We start from the raw sequence: 16,813 nt of genomic DNA on the forward strand, positions 1-16,813 counted from the left end.
TTAAGGCACCAAACTAATGGTCCAAGCAAAATTAGTTTGGATGAACTGGAAAAATGGTGCTTAGAACATTCTACGATACCTGTAAATGATGATACTTCGTATATTGTGTCAAAACAATGTCAAATATCTCAACGAAGAAGAAATTTAAAAGTGAAAATCACCCACAATTTGGAATATTTATATCGACTAATCGATTACTCAAGAACTCAAAAATAAAAAATAATATCCACGTAGATGCTACATATAAACTGATATGGGAAGGCATGTCCGTTATTGTTATTGGGACTACCGATATGGATAGATATCCGACAGGAATGGCTATTTGTTCTGGCAAAAGTATGTCAGATTTACAATTCGTATTTCAATCTCTTTTAACTGGACTGAAGAACAACAACGAAGAAATTAATCTGGATTATTTAATTTCTGACGCGTCCAATTCAATAAAAAAAATGTATATGAGAATGTGTTTGGAGCAGACAAAACACATATTATGTGTTGAGCACATATGCCTAGAAACATAGTAAAGAAGATTAAAGCATTGCTGTCTTTACTGAGATATTTGGGGATATCGTTGATATCACTGGAAAAATGTTCATTAGATTATGTACATGGATTGAGAATTTTTCAAATTACAAAAACTATCCAATTGAGGAGTGGACTGAAGGCTATCAATGGACAAAGTCCAATGTAAATGTATTTAATAGTGACGACTCCTAAAGTACATATTTTTGCACAGCAGGAAGAAAAAAAATTACAAGGAAAGACAAATTAAATTTAAGAGACATGAAGTGGAACACTTCCAATCAATTTAAAAACGTGGCATTCAAATATTGGGTCGTTGATCTTCCTATTGAATATCGGGCAAGTGATCAGTGCATTTGTCCAAATTATTAAAAAAATATATGTGCAAAGATGTAATAGGTTCATCTATTAGACTAAAATATGTGAAACCTCTACCTAAATTTACTTTTATGTATATTATCAATTGTAAAAGTTTTGAGCTAAATTTACATTTAATGTAGCACATTACCAAAATTTCACAAGTGTACCAATTAGTTGGCCGCCATTGTACATCTTTATAAACAATTTCAAACCTGAATTTGTATCAGCTTGTGATGCTCTATATTCTTCTACTTCTACCGCAGCCTTCTCTCTCCTAAAAAAATAAACAAAAAATATTAATTAGAATAAATCAATCACCAATATGCTTTTCAATTAATTTTAGCACCACCTCATGACAACATTACTCCTCGCCTGCTTTTCAGTCTCTGAAAATTGCTCCGCCCTCCTACCGATCTTGGCCCTAATGTCCGGTTCGACGAAGTGTCCCAGTGGCCTCTTAGGCAGCTCGTCGGGCGGCGGCGGTCCCGGATAATCAAATTTCGCTTTCTTCAATTCCTTCATGTTGTTCTCCAAGCCGTCGATGGCCTCGTCATCTGAATAACCAAAATCCTTAAATAATTGTACCTGAAAATTAAAATAAATAAACATAAATTTAACTTTCAAATCGAATATTACACTTCATAATAATAGTAAATCCACCTGTATGAACTGGACTATTTGATCCATATCGTTCAGTCGCAATATCGTCCTCTTGTGCATTTTCAATATGGTGAACGCCATGGCAGTGACTACGCGTTCTCCATATAGCAAATACAAGTCCCAAACCCGTAAGCACAAACTAAACGGCACTCGTTCGACAAAGCATACGAAGAACCATTTCAAAGAGTATAATATCGCGTCTAAACCGTATTGATCGAAATGCATCTTGAGCTTCGGTAGGAACTTCACCAAAATCTTGTCATGATGCTCCAAAAAGCGCGTCAATTTCGGAAAGCCTTCGATGTACAATCCGTGCATTGCATATTTCTTATCGTTTAAAAGCACCGAAAGTGCCCAGAATGCTTCTTCTTCGTCCATGTACATTAGAAGAACGCCAGCTAACCCCGACATGCCTTGGCAATATCCCACTTCCATATTGTACATGGCATAGGCGCACAAAACATTGAATAGTGACTGCTGTTTGATCGAATACCTCTGCCTATAATTCATGTGCTCTCTGAACTGCCGGTTTACGTCGGAATCTATCTGCCTGGCGTCAGTAGACCATAGGCGCGCTAGTTTCAACATTTCGGAGTATTTGCCTACGTTGTCGTTCTTAACTTGCTGGAGATTGAGCAGCTTGATCCATATCTGACTGCGTAAAGAATTAGGAATGCCTTTAAATATTCGGCGGTCTAGTTTTCCTCTCGTAACCGGGCTGTCCCAATTCTTAAGCATCTTGAGCCACTTTTTAATTCTCTGTTTCTCGGTTTCGACGGCCTTGGAATCGGCTTTCTGGGGCAATCGTTTATCATGTATGAATCCATACCTGTAAACATAAATTGAATTCAATGTAGTTTTTGACAAAATGCTAATCAAAAATTAATTAATAAAGCATATGAGTTTTTTTTAATTTTGACAACAAATTAAATGGTCAGAAAAATTAAATGTCAGAATTTTTTTAACAACCTGGTAATAATTATATTATTCAGAATCAGAATAAATATCAGATGGTTAAAATAAAAATTGCATACAACAGAATAAAAATATAGGATGATCATAATTAAAATAATGAATGGTCAAAATTATATTATTCAGGGTCAGAATAAATATCAAATGATTAGAATAAAAAATGCATACAGTCAAAATAAAAATATAGGAAGATCAGAATTAAATCACATTTTTCAGGTCAGAATTTTAATATGGTTGTGGTCAGAATTTATATTAAAAGGTCAGAATAAATATTAAATGGTCAGAATTTATATTAATTGGTTAGAATCTAAATTGGATCGGTCATAATTTATAATAAATGTTAAGATTTGTGTTGACAAACATGTAATAGATTTACCTATTAGACTTAAATATGTGAAGCCTCCACCAGCGGCTAAACAGATATCGATTGGGATGAAAAGACAAAGAGAGAGACTAAAATTGGAAACTAATGCGCTTATAATTGATTAATTATTAAAAATTATAATATAATTATTAATAAGGGTTTTTCTATTTTTTAATACTACTTAATTTCATTAAACAATTGTTCAAAAGGCAGTGACGCATATACATATGAGTACCACGATTGGAATGAGATAATAAAATAGGTTAACTTCAAGTTTCCTGCATAAAATATGTGATTGTGGCAGCATGTTACTTTATTATCACCATGTGTTATTTTTATTTCTGACAATCTATTATTTTTATTCTGAATTAATACATATTCCGACCATGGTGCTAATAAAATTCTGACCGAGAATTGATTTTTATTTTGACCCAAAGTTGATTTAAATTCTGACCATTTAATTTTACACGATTAAAATATAAGACTATTGTGTGAATTTAATAAATATTATAGCAAAATAAAATATTTTTTAAATTCATATAAATAGGCAATAAATTATTTATTTTAGAAATATTTTATAAAATATCTCGGACATGTTAGATGCGAGCGAGCGTTGTTCAGAACATTGAACACCCCATGAATAACTTTTATGACAGCAACTGCTAACGCTACATCCATTTGAAGTAATAAGTCTGATAGCCTGATCCGTTGAGATAGTTAGTGTCAAGTTTGAACAAGTTATGACTTGTCAGCCGGCTTCCAGAGCCGGAAGAGTGAGGCCGTGTTTACCGTGTCTGACGCGCATCATGGATTTCGAACAACGCGTTAACAATAAGTTTTGTTTTAAGTTGCAAAAAAGTGCCAAAGAAGCTCATGAAATGTTAAATTCAGTGTATGGCGATAATGTGGTAACTCTGAAGACTGTTTACAAGTGGTATGAGCGATTTAAAAGCGAAAATGAGGTGAGGAACGAGCAACGGTCAAGACATCCTTCGACCTCAAAAAAGTTTCAAAAATGGCTCAATTCAAACAGGCGATTAATTATTCGAGAGCTTACCGGAGAACTGAACATCTTGTACGGGTCCGTGCAAAGCATTTTAATTGATAATTTGTAAATGAGACGAGTGAGTGCGAGATTTGTTCCCAGGCTTTTGACTGGCGAACAGATGAAAAATCGTGTGTCAGTTTGCACGGAATTAAAGGATCGTCTTGATGCAGGGACTTCATGGTCATAATTATAACTAGAGATGAAAGTTGGGTGTATGGCTCTGACTCTGAGATGAAAATGCAGGATTTCCAATGGAAAACGAGTGACTCTCCTCGCCCTAAGAAGGCACATAAGTCAAAGTCAAATATCAAGATCATATCATATCAATTGTTTTTTTCAATAGTGAGGGCATAGTGCGAACAGAATTCGTTCCAAGAGCAACCACTGTAAACTACGAATATTATAAGGACGTACTACAACGTTTGCAAAACGATGTACGGAGAAAGAGATGAAAATGGGCCAATGGCTTACTCCTTCATCACAACAACGCGCTGTGCCACACCTTGCTTCTGATCCGCGAGTTTATGGCCGAAAAAAAGGTTTCTGTCTGTCCACATCCATCTTATACTCCAGATTTAGCACCATGCGATTTCTGGCTCTTCCCAAAAATAAAACTCTGCTAAAAGTAAAACGTTTTGCCACCATTCCCGATATTGAAAGGGCCACAACGAAGCAACTGAAGGCCCTTCCGAAAGAACCCTTCCAGAAATGCTTCCAATCATGGAATCAGCGTTTGGATAAGTGCATCGCTAGGCAAGGAGAGTACTTTAAAGGAGATTAATTAAAATTTGATCTAAGTTTATTACTTTGTTCGTAATATAATTATTCACTGTATCATACAATAAATTCGATAAAATTATGTATTTAAAATTTTCCATCAATTTTGGTGATTAATTTACATGCAATTCCACACAAATAAACGATTTAATGACTCCGATCTATATGTACGGCAATATTGTTTCAAAAATTATATACAACACATAGTAAGTTATTGAACATAAATTCAAATAAAATTATGTATTTAAGCTAATTTTATTTCTCACAAACTTTATTAAATTGAAAAATAAATGTGTTTTTTTTCACATTGTGAGATGAAAATTAAAACGGTCGTTTTTCCGAGGTGCAACATGACTTTGTAGAATAAGTACATGATGAATTTTCGTATTTATTTTTTTAAGACACAGGGACGTCATTTGGGGGGTGCATTTTCTTATCCTAAATTTTGCCATAAATATAAGAGTATTGGTCAAAGTGTATTCAAACCGAATTTTGTTCAATAGGAGGGTGCAAAAACAATTATCACTTCTCAGGAGGCAAAAATTCCCGTCAAAATCAATAAAATTGTGTCAGCGCCGTTGCAGTGGGAATGCTCGGTACTGACTCTTTTAAAAAAAATAGACTGTAAGTGTTTCCACTATGATGGCACGATTTTATTGCTTTTGATCCAGATTCTAAATATGAATAATATCTCTGATTTTATTGGATATATTTTTAATTACTTTTATAGTTATAATTATATTCTTTGTAAAAGAGATTTAATAAACTTTTTTGAATTTAAATAATATATTATTTTCTACCTCTCAAATCAATATATTTTGGGTTAATGGGTAAAAAAGTAGGCCAATCCCTGCCCTAAGAAGAATAGGAGCACAGGTAGACTGCAAGTGCGATCTGAATTGAAGCTCTCCGAGCACTCAGCGTCAGCGACTGATACTACGTAGCCCAAGATAACGCAATCCGGAGAATAAGCTTGGATGATATGATACATATATATGGCGATAAACCATACAAATCGATTTGGCATAAAATTCTGCGATGGTTAACTAAATGTGATTGATACACAAGTTGTATAAAACAAGTTTTTAAAATTTATACATAAAAAAAGAAAACCTTCTGGGGGTCGAGATTTGATACGATACGTTAAGTACAATAACTTTCACAACTAATAACGGTTCTGAATTTAAAATTAAAATAATTTGGCCTTTAAAGGGTAAAGTAAAAATGGAAATAGGGGTAGTTTGTCTGCAAGGCCACCCTCAGACTCGAGAATGCAGAAGTCTTAATGACATATAAATGAAATAGGGCGTCGATGGATGAGTCAGACCACAAAAGGTGATCTAGCAGTAGGTAATCGAGTTTGACACCTGTCGGTGGTGTGGTAAACTTCGAAGGCGGGATCCTCCCAGGGGTCGATGTCGTCCATGTTGAGCCGGCCGCGATCATAGCGCTGGAACAGCTTCTCGCGCTCCTCGGCCGAGCGGGCCACGAGCGCTTCTTCGTCCATCTCAGAGGATCAGCGAACCGAAATCCGGGCAGCCTTCCATGCCCCGGCCGACACAGTTTCGCATACAGTGTTGCCACCGCACAAAATAACAACGGCGATTACTCTTTATTTTATATATACATACTAGCGGACCCGGCATTGCTTCGCTATTGCTATATTTAAATACATGTATATGTCTATGAATTAAATAAATACAATTGAAGTTTGATATCAATTCATTTATTCAATTAAAACTATATTAATTAAATAGTGGTATTGTTATAAATGGTATTATAAATATAGGCGAGAATGTCGTTTGAAATGTTTTTATTTTGAATTAAGTCGCTACAAAAATCGCTCGTGGTTGGTTGACGAAGCTAAGACGCGTGGACGATCTTGACTCCGGACTCCTCCTGGACGTGGACGGTTCCTTGAAGAGGGAGAGGTCTTCCCATACTGAAGTTCTTGATTAGAAGTAGGAGAGTCCTCCCTTCTGAAGTTCTTGATTAGAAGTAGGAGACTCCTCCCTTCTGAAGTTCTTGATTAGAAGTAGGAGATTCCTCCCTAGTTGGAATCCCAAGATGAGTGAAGTGTAGAGGGAGAGTTCCTCCCGGCTTGGATTCCCAAGAAAGAGTGATGTACGCCGGCCGTGACCCTCCTTATATAGTCGTTGAGTCGCGTGCCAGGCGCACGGATTGGTGGGGGAAATCCCTTCTGCGATTGGGTGTGGAAAGCTCGTCGCTGATTGGTCAATTTTGCACGGGGATATGATTTGAAACGTGGCGCTTCGAAGTACGATTATAACAGTATAATTCATCGCTGTTTTGTTTTTGATAGTGTTTTTTCTTCTTCTTCAACTTTAACGTTATCTGGATATTTTACGAAAACAATAAAATGTACAACATAATTTCAATATTAATTGTATTTGTATTAAATAAATTGAAATTAATGAATTATTTACCTTCAAGATCATTGCCTTCAAGATCATGTTCTGGAATATAGAATGTTTTTGGTGATTCCATTTGGCGCATATACAAACAAATCGTTTGGTTTTCCTACACGGGAGCATGCAACGTATAATTTACCATGAGAAAAATATGGATTCTCCAAATTCAATCCACAAACTCGTTACGATTGACCTTGTGATTTTTTTATCGTTATTGCAAAAGCCAGTTTATTTGTAAATTACAATTTTTTGAATAGGAATGGCATATCTGTTGGAATTATTTGTATGCGTGGTAGTAGCACATCTTCTTCCTTTAATTTGCCGGTTAAAATTGTTGCTTCGATGACATTTTTTAACAATTTATTGACTGCCAATATGATACTATTGCAAAGACTGCGTGGATCACTGTTTCTAAGAAGAATCATAGAAATACCAATCCTCAAGTTTATGATGTGTGGTGGCAATCAAGCTAAATCAAGTGAATTCAAGAATTCAGTTGGATAATTTAGTACTTCGTCTTGATTCATAACAGTATCTACTGATTTATAAGTTGTGATTTATAATGTTTCGCCAGATTAACCTAATGCGCTACGATTGCCAAAAGTATAAAATATATTACAATTATATAATATACGTATGCATACATACAAATTCATATACATATAAATACTCACATATGCACATAAGTAAAAACACGAAAACAAGATAAAAACAGACACAAATTACCTCAACAAGTATGCAAGAAAATGTCAATATCTTTATGTACAGTATTGAGCAGACGAACGGCCTTTGCCAGAGAAGAGTTTTACAGGCAAGAACAGTGGACGCGAGCGACCGAGAACTATAACTACCTTCCGGAGCCCACATTTGGAGCTGCTCGAGCACCGAAGGATTATCTATGATGCCTTTGAGCAAATTCCAGAAGTGTTTAATTATATAAACACTTCTGCGAATTGACAAAGAAACGTATTCCAACGCTCCCAAAATAAAAGCACTGGGAAACAAGAACGGATAATACTCGTATTCCTTCAAGTATAAATATCGAAGAAATTTACGTTGTACTTTTTCCAGCTTTAATTCATTACCTTGACTCATTACCCCTGGAATCCAAATAATAGAGCTAGTTTCTAGTATGCTGTGGACTAGAGCATCATTGCGCAACACTAAAGTATTCCTGAAGTAGCACACATTTCTTAAGATAAAAACGATCTGCTGTGAGTCTCTGCAATGTGCTGACTAAATTTCCAACGTTCTTTGAAAGTCACACCTAAATCCTTAGTAAAGGAAGATCTGTCTAGAATATATCCGCCGAGACAGTAGGAATATTCCGCCGGTATCGACAACCTTGAAAATGAAGTTGAGTGACATTTTTTTACACTGAAACGCAATTGGTCATAGCAAACCCAATTCCATAAAGAATTGAAATCCTTCTGGAGGTCGAGGGAATCCGAAATCAACTACACTTTGTTGAAAATTTTCAAGTCATCTGCATATATTAAAAAACTTGAATTATGCATTGCTTTTTCTATGTCATTGATAAACAATAGAAAGAGCAATGGACCCTAGTTGGATCCTTAAGGTTCTCCAGTAGAGGTCTTATATCGTTCTGAAAAAGAGTTTTCATACTTGACGAACTGATATATATTGGTCAAGTAATTTTGGAATAGGTTTATGAGACCTTTAGAAAACCCGAAATTAGATATTTTTTTCACAAGTAAAGCATGATTAACTTTATCTAATAATTTCTTAGCCTCTGAAGGTCTGCGAAACACTTTGACATACAAATAAAATTACTTTTACGTTATTAGCACTAGTGACAGATGGTGAGTATATACCTCTTTCTCGTACACACACAAGCGAATCCGTGTGAATGAAGGGTTATACTCACCGTGATAACTATTTATCATTTGTATTCACAAGATAACTATTTATCATTCGGATGCAAAAGACCGCGACTCTTTTCATCAATAAAAAAGCAGTAAAAAATCATATGAAGTATCCATACTAATAGCAAAAGCTGGAATATCCCATAATATAACAGAGCAACTAATTATTCATGCTGCAAAAGTAGAACGAATACCATGTTAGGGGCTAAGTCTACAAAATATATAAGTTTGACTTTTATCGAACGATACGGTCAAGAATATGATAGAAGATATGTCATATAATATAAAAGAACAGATAATTTGAAGAGTGCTCAAAGGGCAATAATACTCACCACAATTGGATAAGAGCAATGACCTCTCTAATAATGCTAATTTGTTAGCATTTATCAGATATGAATTTGAACATAAAATACAAGAGGAATTGTTATTTCCTGATGGAGTATCTGTGTGTACTACAAATGAAGCCATATTTAATAGTTTGAATTATTTTATAACCAAAAATAAAATTGTGTTTAACAACTCGTTTGGATCTATTGCTGCAAAAATATGTCAACAGATTAGAAAAAACTTTTGATGAATTGGTTAAAGTTGTCAGTTTCATCAAGACTCATCCATTTAATTCCTGAGCTTTTAAAGTCTTGTGCGAAGAAATCGGAATTCCAACATACACATCTATTATTTAATGGCGTACAGTGGGTGTGGATATTGGGTGTGTTGTATATGAAAAATGAAAAAAAAGTGCAAGTTAAAACAAATTTTATTATTATTTATATATTAATTCTATTTTTCGTTCTATATATATAAATTTTTCAAATACGTTGTAGTAAAATGTGCAAATCTATTTTAATTCCATAATAAGTATTTTATCCACTGAAAACACTCTTAGGCCACATAGTCTCTCCTGGTCTTGCAAACTTCGATAACAAGTATTGATTCTTTTCAGAGCAGAAAATGAACGTTCTGCTGAACCAGTTCTACTAGGAAGAGTTAATACTAGTTTGGCTATTTTATCTACGAAAATATATGAAGTTTTCTTGTTTGAAAATTTTCCAAACCGCTAAGAAACCCTTGCGCTTTTATTACGATGTCGGGGCCCATAGTTCACATTTTTTCAGGATGTCTCGTAAAAAGTCTATAAATTCATTTCTGTATTGTTGAACTGTGCTACTTAAATATTATGTATATTTCCGTCTCGTAGATGCTATAGAATGAAGTATTCTAGCTACATACTCTTGGAAATCATATATTCATTCCATTTAAAGTTTGAAAGAATGATTTGCTCTCTTCTATATTGGAAAGTCCTTGTTGAAATGTTAAATTCAATACACGTGCATAACAATGTGTAAAAATAGCCAATGAATAAACATCGAGTATCTTGGCTTGCAAACCATTAATGCCCGCACATTACACTTGTCCTATCCGACAACTTTTCTTGAATTTGAAATTCTTTAACTATATTTACAACGTGGCAAAATAAACCAGCAGCTGTTTTATCAGAACTAATGTCTGTAAAGCCAATAAACCATTAGTGAACTTCACCTTCATAAGCAAAACGTAAAACTGTTGAGAACTGTGACTTCGTCATTACATTTGAAGTTTCATCAAGAATAATCGCAACAAAACTTTCACTTATTTTTTAATTTGATTTGGGCGGAAAAGGTTAACCTTTTGCACTCGTAATCGTTTTTGCACATTGACATAATCGAAGCACCAATTGCTTGAATTGTGTCATCTTGTATGGATGAGGAAGTACCACGAAACACCGTTGCAGTATTCCATTTGACTAGCAAAATTTGATGTTTTTTGTGGATGCGTCTGTACCAAATCTAAAATAAAATAATATAGATTAATGAGCGATTCAACTTAATAAAACCAAATAGAACCTTACCTGAACATTTTATTTCATCCATTCTTCTCTCGCCTTCACTCTTCTGTCGGAGTTGCCAATGTGCATGCGCCTATTAATATTTTTAGAAAATATTTCTTTAATATGCGTAAATTTTAAATTGACCGGAACAAATGACTCGTACAGAGACACTGAAACACAGACCTCAAAACCGGGACATGTCCCGGTGTACCCAGACGAATGGCAGCCCTACGCTGTTGCCAACGAAGGGCAACGAACGGCAACCATTGAAATCTCGGCGAACGAAGCGATTGATTGTCGATCGTTGGCCGAGATTTGTTTGGTGTGTACGCGGCTTAAGCAAAGCGATTGCTGAGTTAAGTGACTGCGTATCTTTCAAACTGACAACCATAAAACGTCAGAAATTAATACATAACAACATAACATTCGGCCATAAAAAAATAATAATATTATATATCGATATATACTTTATACTAATAAAATATTTTAAATAATAATAAGAGTAATGTAGCAGAAAAAAAATTACAAATATAGATTTTTAATTTGTCGGCGCTATGCTCAAAAACCCATAGCTATGAACATTTTTACTGCTTTTGGCGCTAACGTCTGTGAAAGTGGCCAACAACGTTTCGCTACATAAATACGTTTTTAAATTCAAAACTTAGTTTTTTATCGCCATCGCCAAAATCAGGGCTGTGGAGTCGTTAAAAAAAACACTCCAACAAAAATGAGCGACTCCGATATTTACCAACAACACGACTCCACTCCGACTCCGACTCAAAAAAGTTTAATTTTATCAGGTATTTTTGGTGTTCTTCTACCCGTTTAATATTCATACGCTATACACATTCATTATTACGCAATTAAAAAATCATAAATTTCATAATTTAAAAAAATGGTCGGAGTCGCTCATTTTTCACGACTCCAACTCCGACTCCAACTCCGGCCAAAACACCACGACTCCACGACTCCAACTCCAACTCCGACTCCACAGCCCTGGCCAAAATCCATTAAAAATATTTATTAACTGTTTATCAGTGTCGTCGTGTGTTATTCAGTGTTATCGATTTTCATATAGCAAAACGTAAGACTGTTTCGCATGTGTGAGAGCCAAAAACCAAAGAAAGTGTTCATAACAATTTGGTTTCTAAGTGTAGCGCTGATATAATTAAAAAGTACCGAAAAACATTTTACATTTAAAAACATATGTGTATGTGTGTGTGTATATATGTGTGTGGGTGCTTGTCATAAAGTGCGTTATATAGCTAATAAAAATAAAATTTAGTGAGAGATTTTATTACAAACTGAATATCATAATACAATTGTTTTATATGTGATTGACCCTTCTGTATTACTTTATAAAATGTACAATTATTTTCGCATTTCCATCTTTCTCTTTGCTAACTGTGAGTTTAATTTCACTACAAGTCGCAAAATACTCCTTGTTCTGAATCATCTCCTCCAGCATTTCTTCGATCGATGTTATTACTTTAGCAAGTAGTTCGTCTTGCGACTGGAGTTGCCACAAAATATATTCTTCATTTTTGGCCGGGGTTTCGACGGGAGGTTTGGTAGGCGTCGCAATTTCGTTCTCTACGTTAAACTGCAGTAGATCTACTAAGCTGGATAATTCGTCAGCATTATGCGACAAATCGTTCTCGAGTTCGTCCATCCAATTTTGAATAGCCAAATGAGAATCCTCATTCTCCAATTCATCTCCGTCGTATATGCCATCTTGATGAATGTCAAACTCATCTTGAGATTCAATGATGGCCATTGGAGCCATTTCGACCTAAAAATATATTTATTACAAATATCATTATTGTATTAAGTTTAGATAGTATTCTAATATGTTCAGTTATATTACAATATATTGTATCACTGTATAAATTGCTAAAATGTTTTTTAACGTATATGAGACGACATCATAACTCACCAACAGAAGTATACGGTAATTCTTGAATGCAACCCGAAGGCAGAGCTTTCAGAAATTATACTGAGCGATATTATTCAGGATCATGCAATTAATATCCTATACATTTGTATTACATGCCTTGTTAGAACTGAGCGATGTGATAACATTTTGACCCTGCTCAACATGTTGATGCACCACGTCTATGCAGATTACTTAAATAGAAAATTAATATGTTATTGCATACTTTGTACAAATCTAATAAAATGTGTGAGAAAACGATTCGGCCGTGTAAACGTTCAAGAAACTCCAGTGGCTTATCTTCGAGATTAATATGTTTTGAATTCAAACGACAAATAAGTTTGTAAGGTATTTAGTAACTTATATTACACAATGCTGCGAAGATAGTTCATTTCCAGGGGCTTTAGTTACCAAGGAAATATGCAGAAGTGAAGACATTATTATTGAACACTAAACATTCCGAAAGAAAAATAGCAGCCATTACAGGCACTTCGAAGTCTGTGGTTAACAAGACCAAAATCTGCCTTTAGAAGTGGATCGCGTTGCGAAATGTAACAGAAAGCGTTAAAAATATTGTCATTTTTGCATTTTAAAAACTAAATTTTTAAAATCATATTGCTATTTTTTTACATAAATATATTTAATTTTTTGATAAAATAAAATTTTTACTTTTTAAAAATACCTACAAAGATTCACTGTCAAGAAATCATGTTTTAAAATCATAATATATCATATAACTAAAATAATTTTAAAGTCTATGTATTCCTAATTATGATTAAAAACAACAAATTTACAAATCTTTACACAAAATTAACGTATTTTTTTTTAATTTGTAGATATATCTACAAATTTAAAAAAATTCTAAAAAAAATATTTACTACAATTGTATCATTTTAGTATTGTCACAATTTAGCTCCGATGAGTAAGCAACTAAACAACGTAATATTGTAGTTATCATGAATAAGACTTTAATAAACAAGCTCTTATTGAAAGTCAGACATTATTATCAAAAGCAACTCCTAATCTACACACAACAGAGCTATTCAGATAGTCGTGTCATGCTTAATGTTATATACGCTCATCCTTTGATTTACGCAGTAAGCATTTGACAAAGTGTTGCATCCAGGGCTTCTCTATAAAATCAAGCGACTACTTCCTCATAATTTATTTTTAATATTTAAATCATATTTAAGTGATCATAATTTTCAAGTTTGGAGTCTACTGCGGACTTGTACCCGATTTCTTCAGGTGTACCACAAGTAGGTGTTTTGGGACCTGTACTATATCTGCTATACACAGCGGGCACAAGAATAACAACTTTTGCAGACGATACAACTATCATGGCATCAGACGTGTAGCCGAAAGTAGTAGCAAAGAGTTTACAAGACCATTTAACCAAGATACAAGAATGGCTCTGGAAATGGAGGATCAAAGCCAATGAAAACAAATCTATCTATCTTACCTTCACGTTAAACAGGGAAACTTATCCTCTGGTCGTTTTTATTAGCAAAGCAATCCCAGCATCAACCAGCGCAAAATTCATAAAGATTCACCGTGACAGGGTCTTGACTTGGAGATCTCACACTTGGAACAAGAGTGAGCAACTGGGACTCCAGATTCGTAAGCTGTATTGATTAACATGTTGTAATTCAAAATTATCATTAGAAAATAAAATACTGATATACAAAACAATAATGATGCGAGTATGGACCTACGGTGTTCAGGTCTGGAGTGCTTCCTCCAGGGCAAATATAAATATTACACAAATGTTCCAAAACAAAGTGCTCCGTCTATTAGTTAACGCTCCGTGGGATATTCCAAACGAGCTCATTGCTTGAAACTGCAAGTGCGAAAGTGTTCAAACTGTAATAAAAAATCTGTGTGAAAACTACATAAAAAGACTAAAAGTACATCCTAATAAACTAGCTAAGGAACACTAGATTTACGAAACCCGTCAATTTGACGTATTTAACTTTTTAAATTGAAAAATCGAAAAAAAATTTTTAAAAATCTGCATTAACGTATGTTGGTTATTATTGATACAATGATATACAAATATATCACTATCCTTTTTTGTTATCGGACTTTTAATTTTGCGGAAATGTGGTGTAAAAATAGGTATATACCTATTTTACGGAAACCCGTCAAATTGACGGATTATGGAAGGACCCATTGTTCTTCCTCTGCTTGCCCTAATTTTGAGCAGCGAGTCACGTGCTATATGTATTACATCATCGGTATTACGGAAATTCTAGACTTGACTGAGATAGGCCAAGATCTTATAACATCTTTGATTTAGCAGCCATCAATGCATGGATTTTGTATAAAGAGGTCACTGGAGAAAATATATCTAGAAAAAAAAATATTTTTCAATTGGCTGAAGAACTAGCTAATGACCACAAAGATATACCTGCTACTAGTTCAAGTTCACCGTCCGTAAATTCCAATATACGGAAGTCTTGCAAAAAAAAATAGGTCTAATAATATTTGTGATAAGTGTAATAAGTATGTGTGTGGAAAATGTACACTCAAAATGAATATTATATGTAAGAAATGTAAGAAATGAATAAGAATACATTGTTTTTGTAAAGAATGAATAAAAATACATTGTTTTAATATAAAATTAACTAGTTTCATTACAGCAAACGTAATTTTAATATATACGTCAAAATGACGGGTTTCAGTAAAAAATGCATACATTTAATGTCAGTAAATCTAGTGTTAATACGTGGCAATAAACTCAAAACACGTAGACCTCAGCGTATAAATATATTATAATAAACTCTACTAATCATTTAACAAAATAACATATACCTTTAATATTTACCTTGCAAACTTACACTACTAACAAAACTAAACCACACATATTTATGTGTATGTATGTATGTTTATGTGTATATGCATATGTATATATGTATGTATGTTAAAAAAAATAGAACAAGTAAAGGAAGATTACACTGGGTATCTTCCAACATATTATTATTTTTCCCTTGTTCTTATTAACTAAAGGAAAGAAAAGACAAATGGCTACAAAAATCACTTATTGGTAATAAACGGATTGTGTAATAATGGAGAAAAAAAATATATATGGAAAAGTTGAAATCATATAATTTTACTAGCACCTGTCAAAAAAATACATCTACCAGTGAAAATGTATTTCGGTAAGATTTCACTAAAATGACATATTTAAAAAAAAAAATCTGGATAGATTAGAAATCGAAATATGCTAAAAAAAATCGCACTGGGCCTAAGGCGTTTGTCACACTCACCTTGCCCTAGCGCCGGTCCTGTCGACTTTAATTGTTTGTTACACAACAAATGAAATGATGAAACAAATGCGAAAGGTTTCATATAAATTTCCTATCATCTATTTTTTCTTTATGCCGCTGGATTGCTCTAGCGCCCATTTTAGGAATCACTGATTTAATAGTTTCGAAAAGTTTTATATACATACCCCATAGGTGGCAGTAAAACTATTTATTTTTTATTTAAAAATTATATATATATGTGATGAGAAAAATATACGTATAGTGAGACACAGATGTCGTTAATAAAATTTATTTTTATTGTAATTATTATATATATATATATATATATATATATATATATATATATATATATATATATATATAATTACTGTAGTATTGTAATTAAAAGACATCAATAAAAATATTAATAAAAAATAATCTGGTTCCACTAATTAGATTCAGAAAACATAGAGATTAACTCTTTTCATTAAAATGTTTGTTGCGCGTCGGCGGTACCAGACGGCGCCACATAGCTCAATCGAGTATTTGAATTCATGATAAATAAAGTATATTCAAAATGGATTCCATATAAGCTCATCGGTAGCAGGGCGAATCCTTGCAGCTATGAATCGCGCGAGCGATGGACAGTTTGAAACTCTCTGCACTGTGCTTGACCTTGCGTGATTCCGCGGTCGACCTACATTTGCGAACCTGCGATATCGTTGTGCAATGGATTTCGTCATC

General features: G+C 33.9%; 2 protein-coding genes and 2 long non-coding RNA genes across 4 annotated transcripts in view; all 4 read right to left on the minus strand.

The window, feature by feature from the left end:
* The window catches only part of RN-tre (USP6 N-terminal like RN-tre), a 13,367-nt gene extending 7,061 nt beyond the window's left edge, over nt 1-6,306 (minus strand). The window contains exons 1-4 of the mRNA XM_088188165.1: nt 6,071-6,306; nt 1,543-2,371; nt 1,232-1,467; nt 1,095-1,156 (exon numbers count right to left, since the gene is read on the minus strand). Coding sequence (XP_088044291.1) covers nt 1,095-1,156; nt 1,232-1,467; nt 1,543-2,371; nt 6,071-6,210 — 1,267 coding nt within the window. The 5' untranslated portion in view covers nt 6,211-6,306. The remainder of the gene's footprint in view (nt 1-1,094; nt 1,157-1,231; nt 1,468-1,542; nt 2,372-6,070) is intronic.
* Nucleotides 6,307-6,499: 193 nt separating this feature from the next.
* LOC148234526 (uncharacterized) lies at nt 6,500-8,162 on the minus strand. The gene is made up of 2 exons (XR_015810028.1): nt 7,151-8,162; nt 6,500-7,058 (listed from the first exon to the last, which is right to left on the minus strand). It is a non-coding gene; the product is annotated as an uncharacterized LOC148234526 (long non-coding RNA).
* Nucleotides 8,163-9,760: 1,598 nt separating this feature from the next.
* Nucleotides 9,761-11,301, minus strand: LOC148234527 (uncharacterized). Its single transcript, XR_015809988.1, has 3 exons — nt 11,072-11,301; nt 10,910-10,979; nt 9,761-10,847 (listed from the first exon to the last, which is right to left on the minus strand). It is a non-coding gene; the product is annotated as an uncharacterized LOC148234527 (long non-coding RNA).
* An 867-nt stretch (nt 11,302-12,168) lies between these two features.
* On the minus strand, nt 12,169-16,160 carry LOC148234528 (uncharacterized). The gene is made up of 6 exons (XM_088187488.1): nt 16,091-16,160; nt 14,948-15,171; nt 14,537-14,684; nt 14,284-14,446; nt 12,825-13,015; nt 12,169-12,680 (listed from the first exon to the last, which is right to left on the minus strand). The coding sequence occupies exon 6, from the start codon at nt 12,672-12,674 to the stop codon at nt 12,240-12,242; it is 435 nt and encodes a 144-aa protein (XP_088043614.1). The 5' UTR covers nt 12,675-12,680; nt 12,825-13,015; nt 14,284-14,446; nt 14,537-14,684; nt 14,948-15,171; nt 16,091-16,160; the 3' UTR covers nt 12,169-12,239.
* Between the last annotated feature and the right edge of the window lie 653 nt (nt 16,161-16,813).

Source organism: Plectrocnemia conspersa, unplaced genomic scaffold (assembly GCF_051122295.1).
Source record: "Plectrocnemia conspersa isolate PC_06_02 unplaced genomic scaffold, ASM5112229v1 ptg000006l, whole genome shotgun sequence".
NCBI classification, from domain to species: domain Eukaryota; kingdom Metazoa; phylum Arthropoda; class Insecta; order Trichoptera; family Polycentropodidae; genus Plectrocnemia; species Plectrocnemia conspersa.

Bases quoted from the DNA above. Each gene is read 5' to 3' on its own strand.
- LOC148234528 (XM_088187488.1), bottom strand. From the start codon at position 12,674: ATGGCTCCAATGGCCATCATTGAATCTCAAGATGAGTTTGACATTCAT.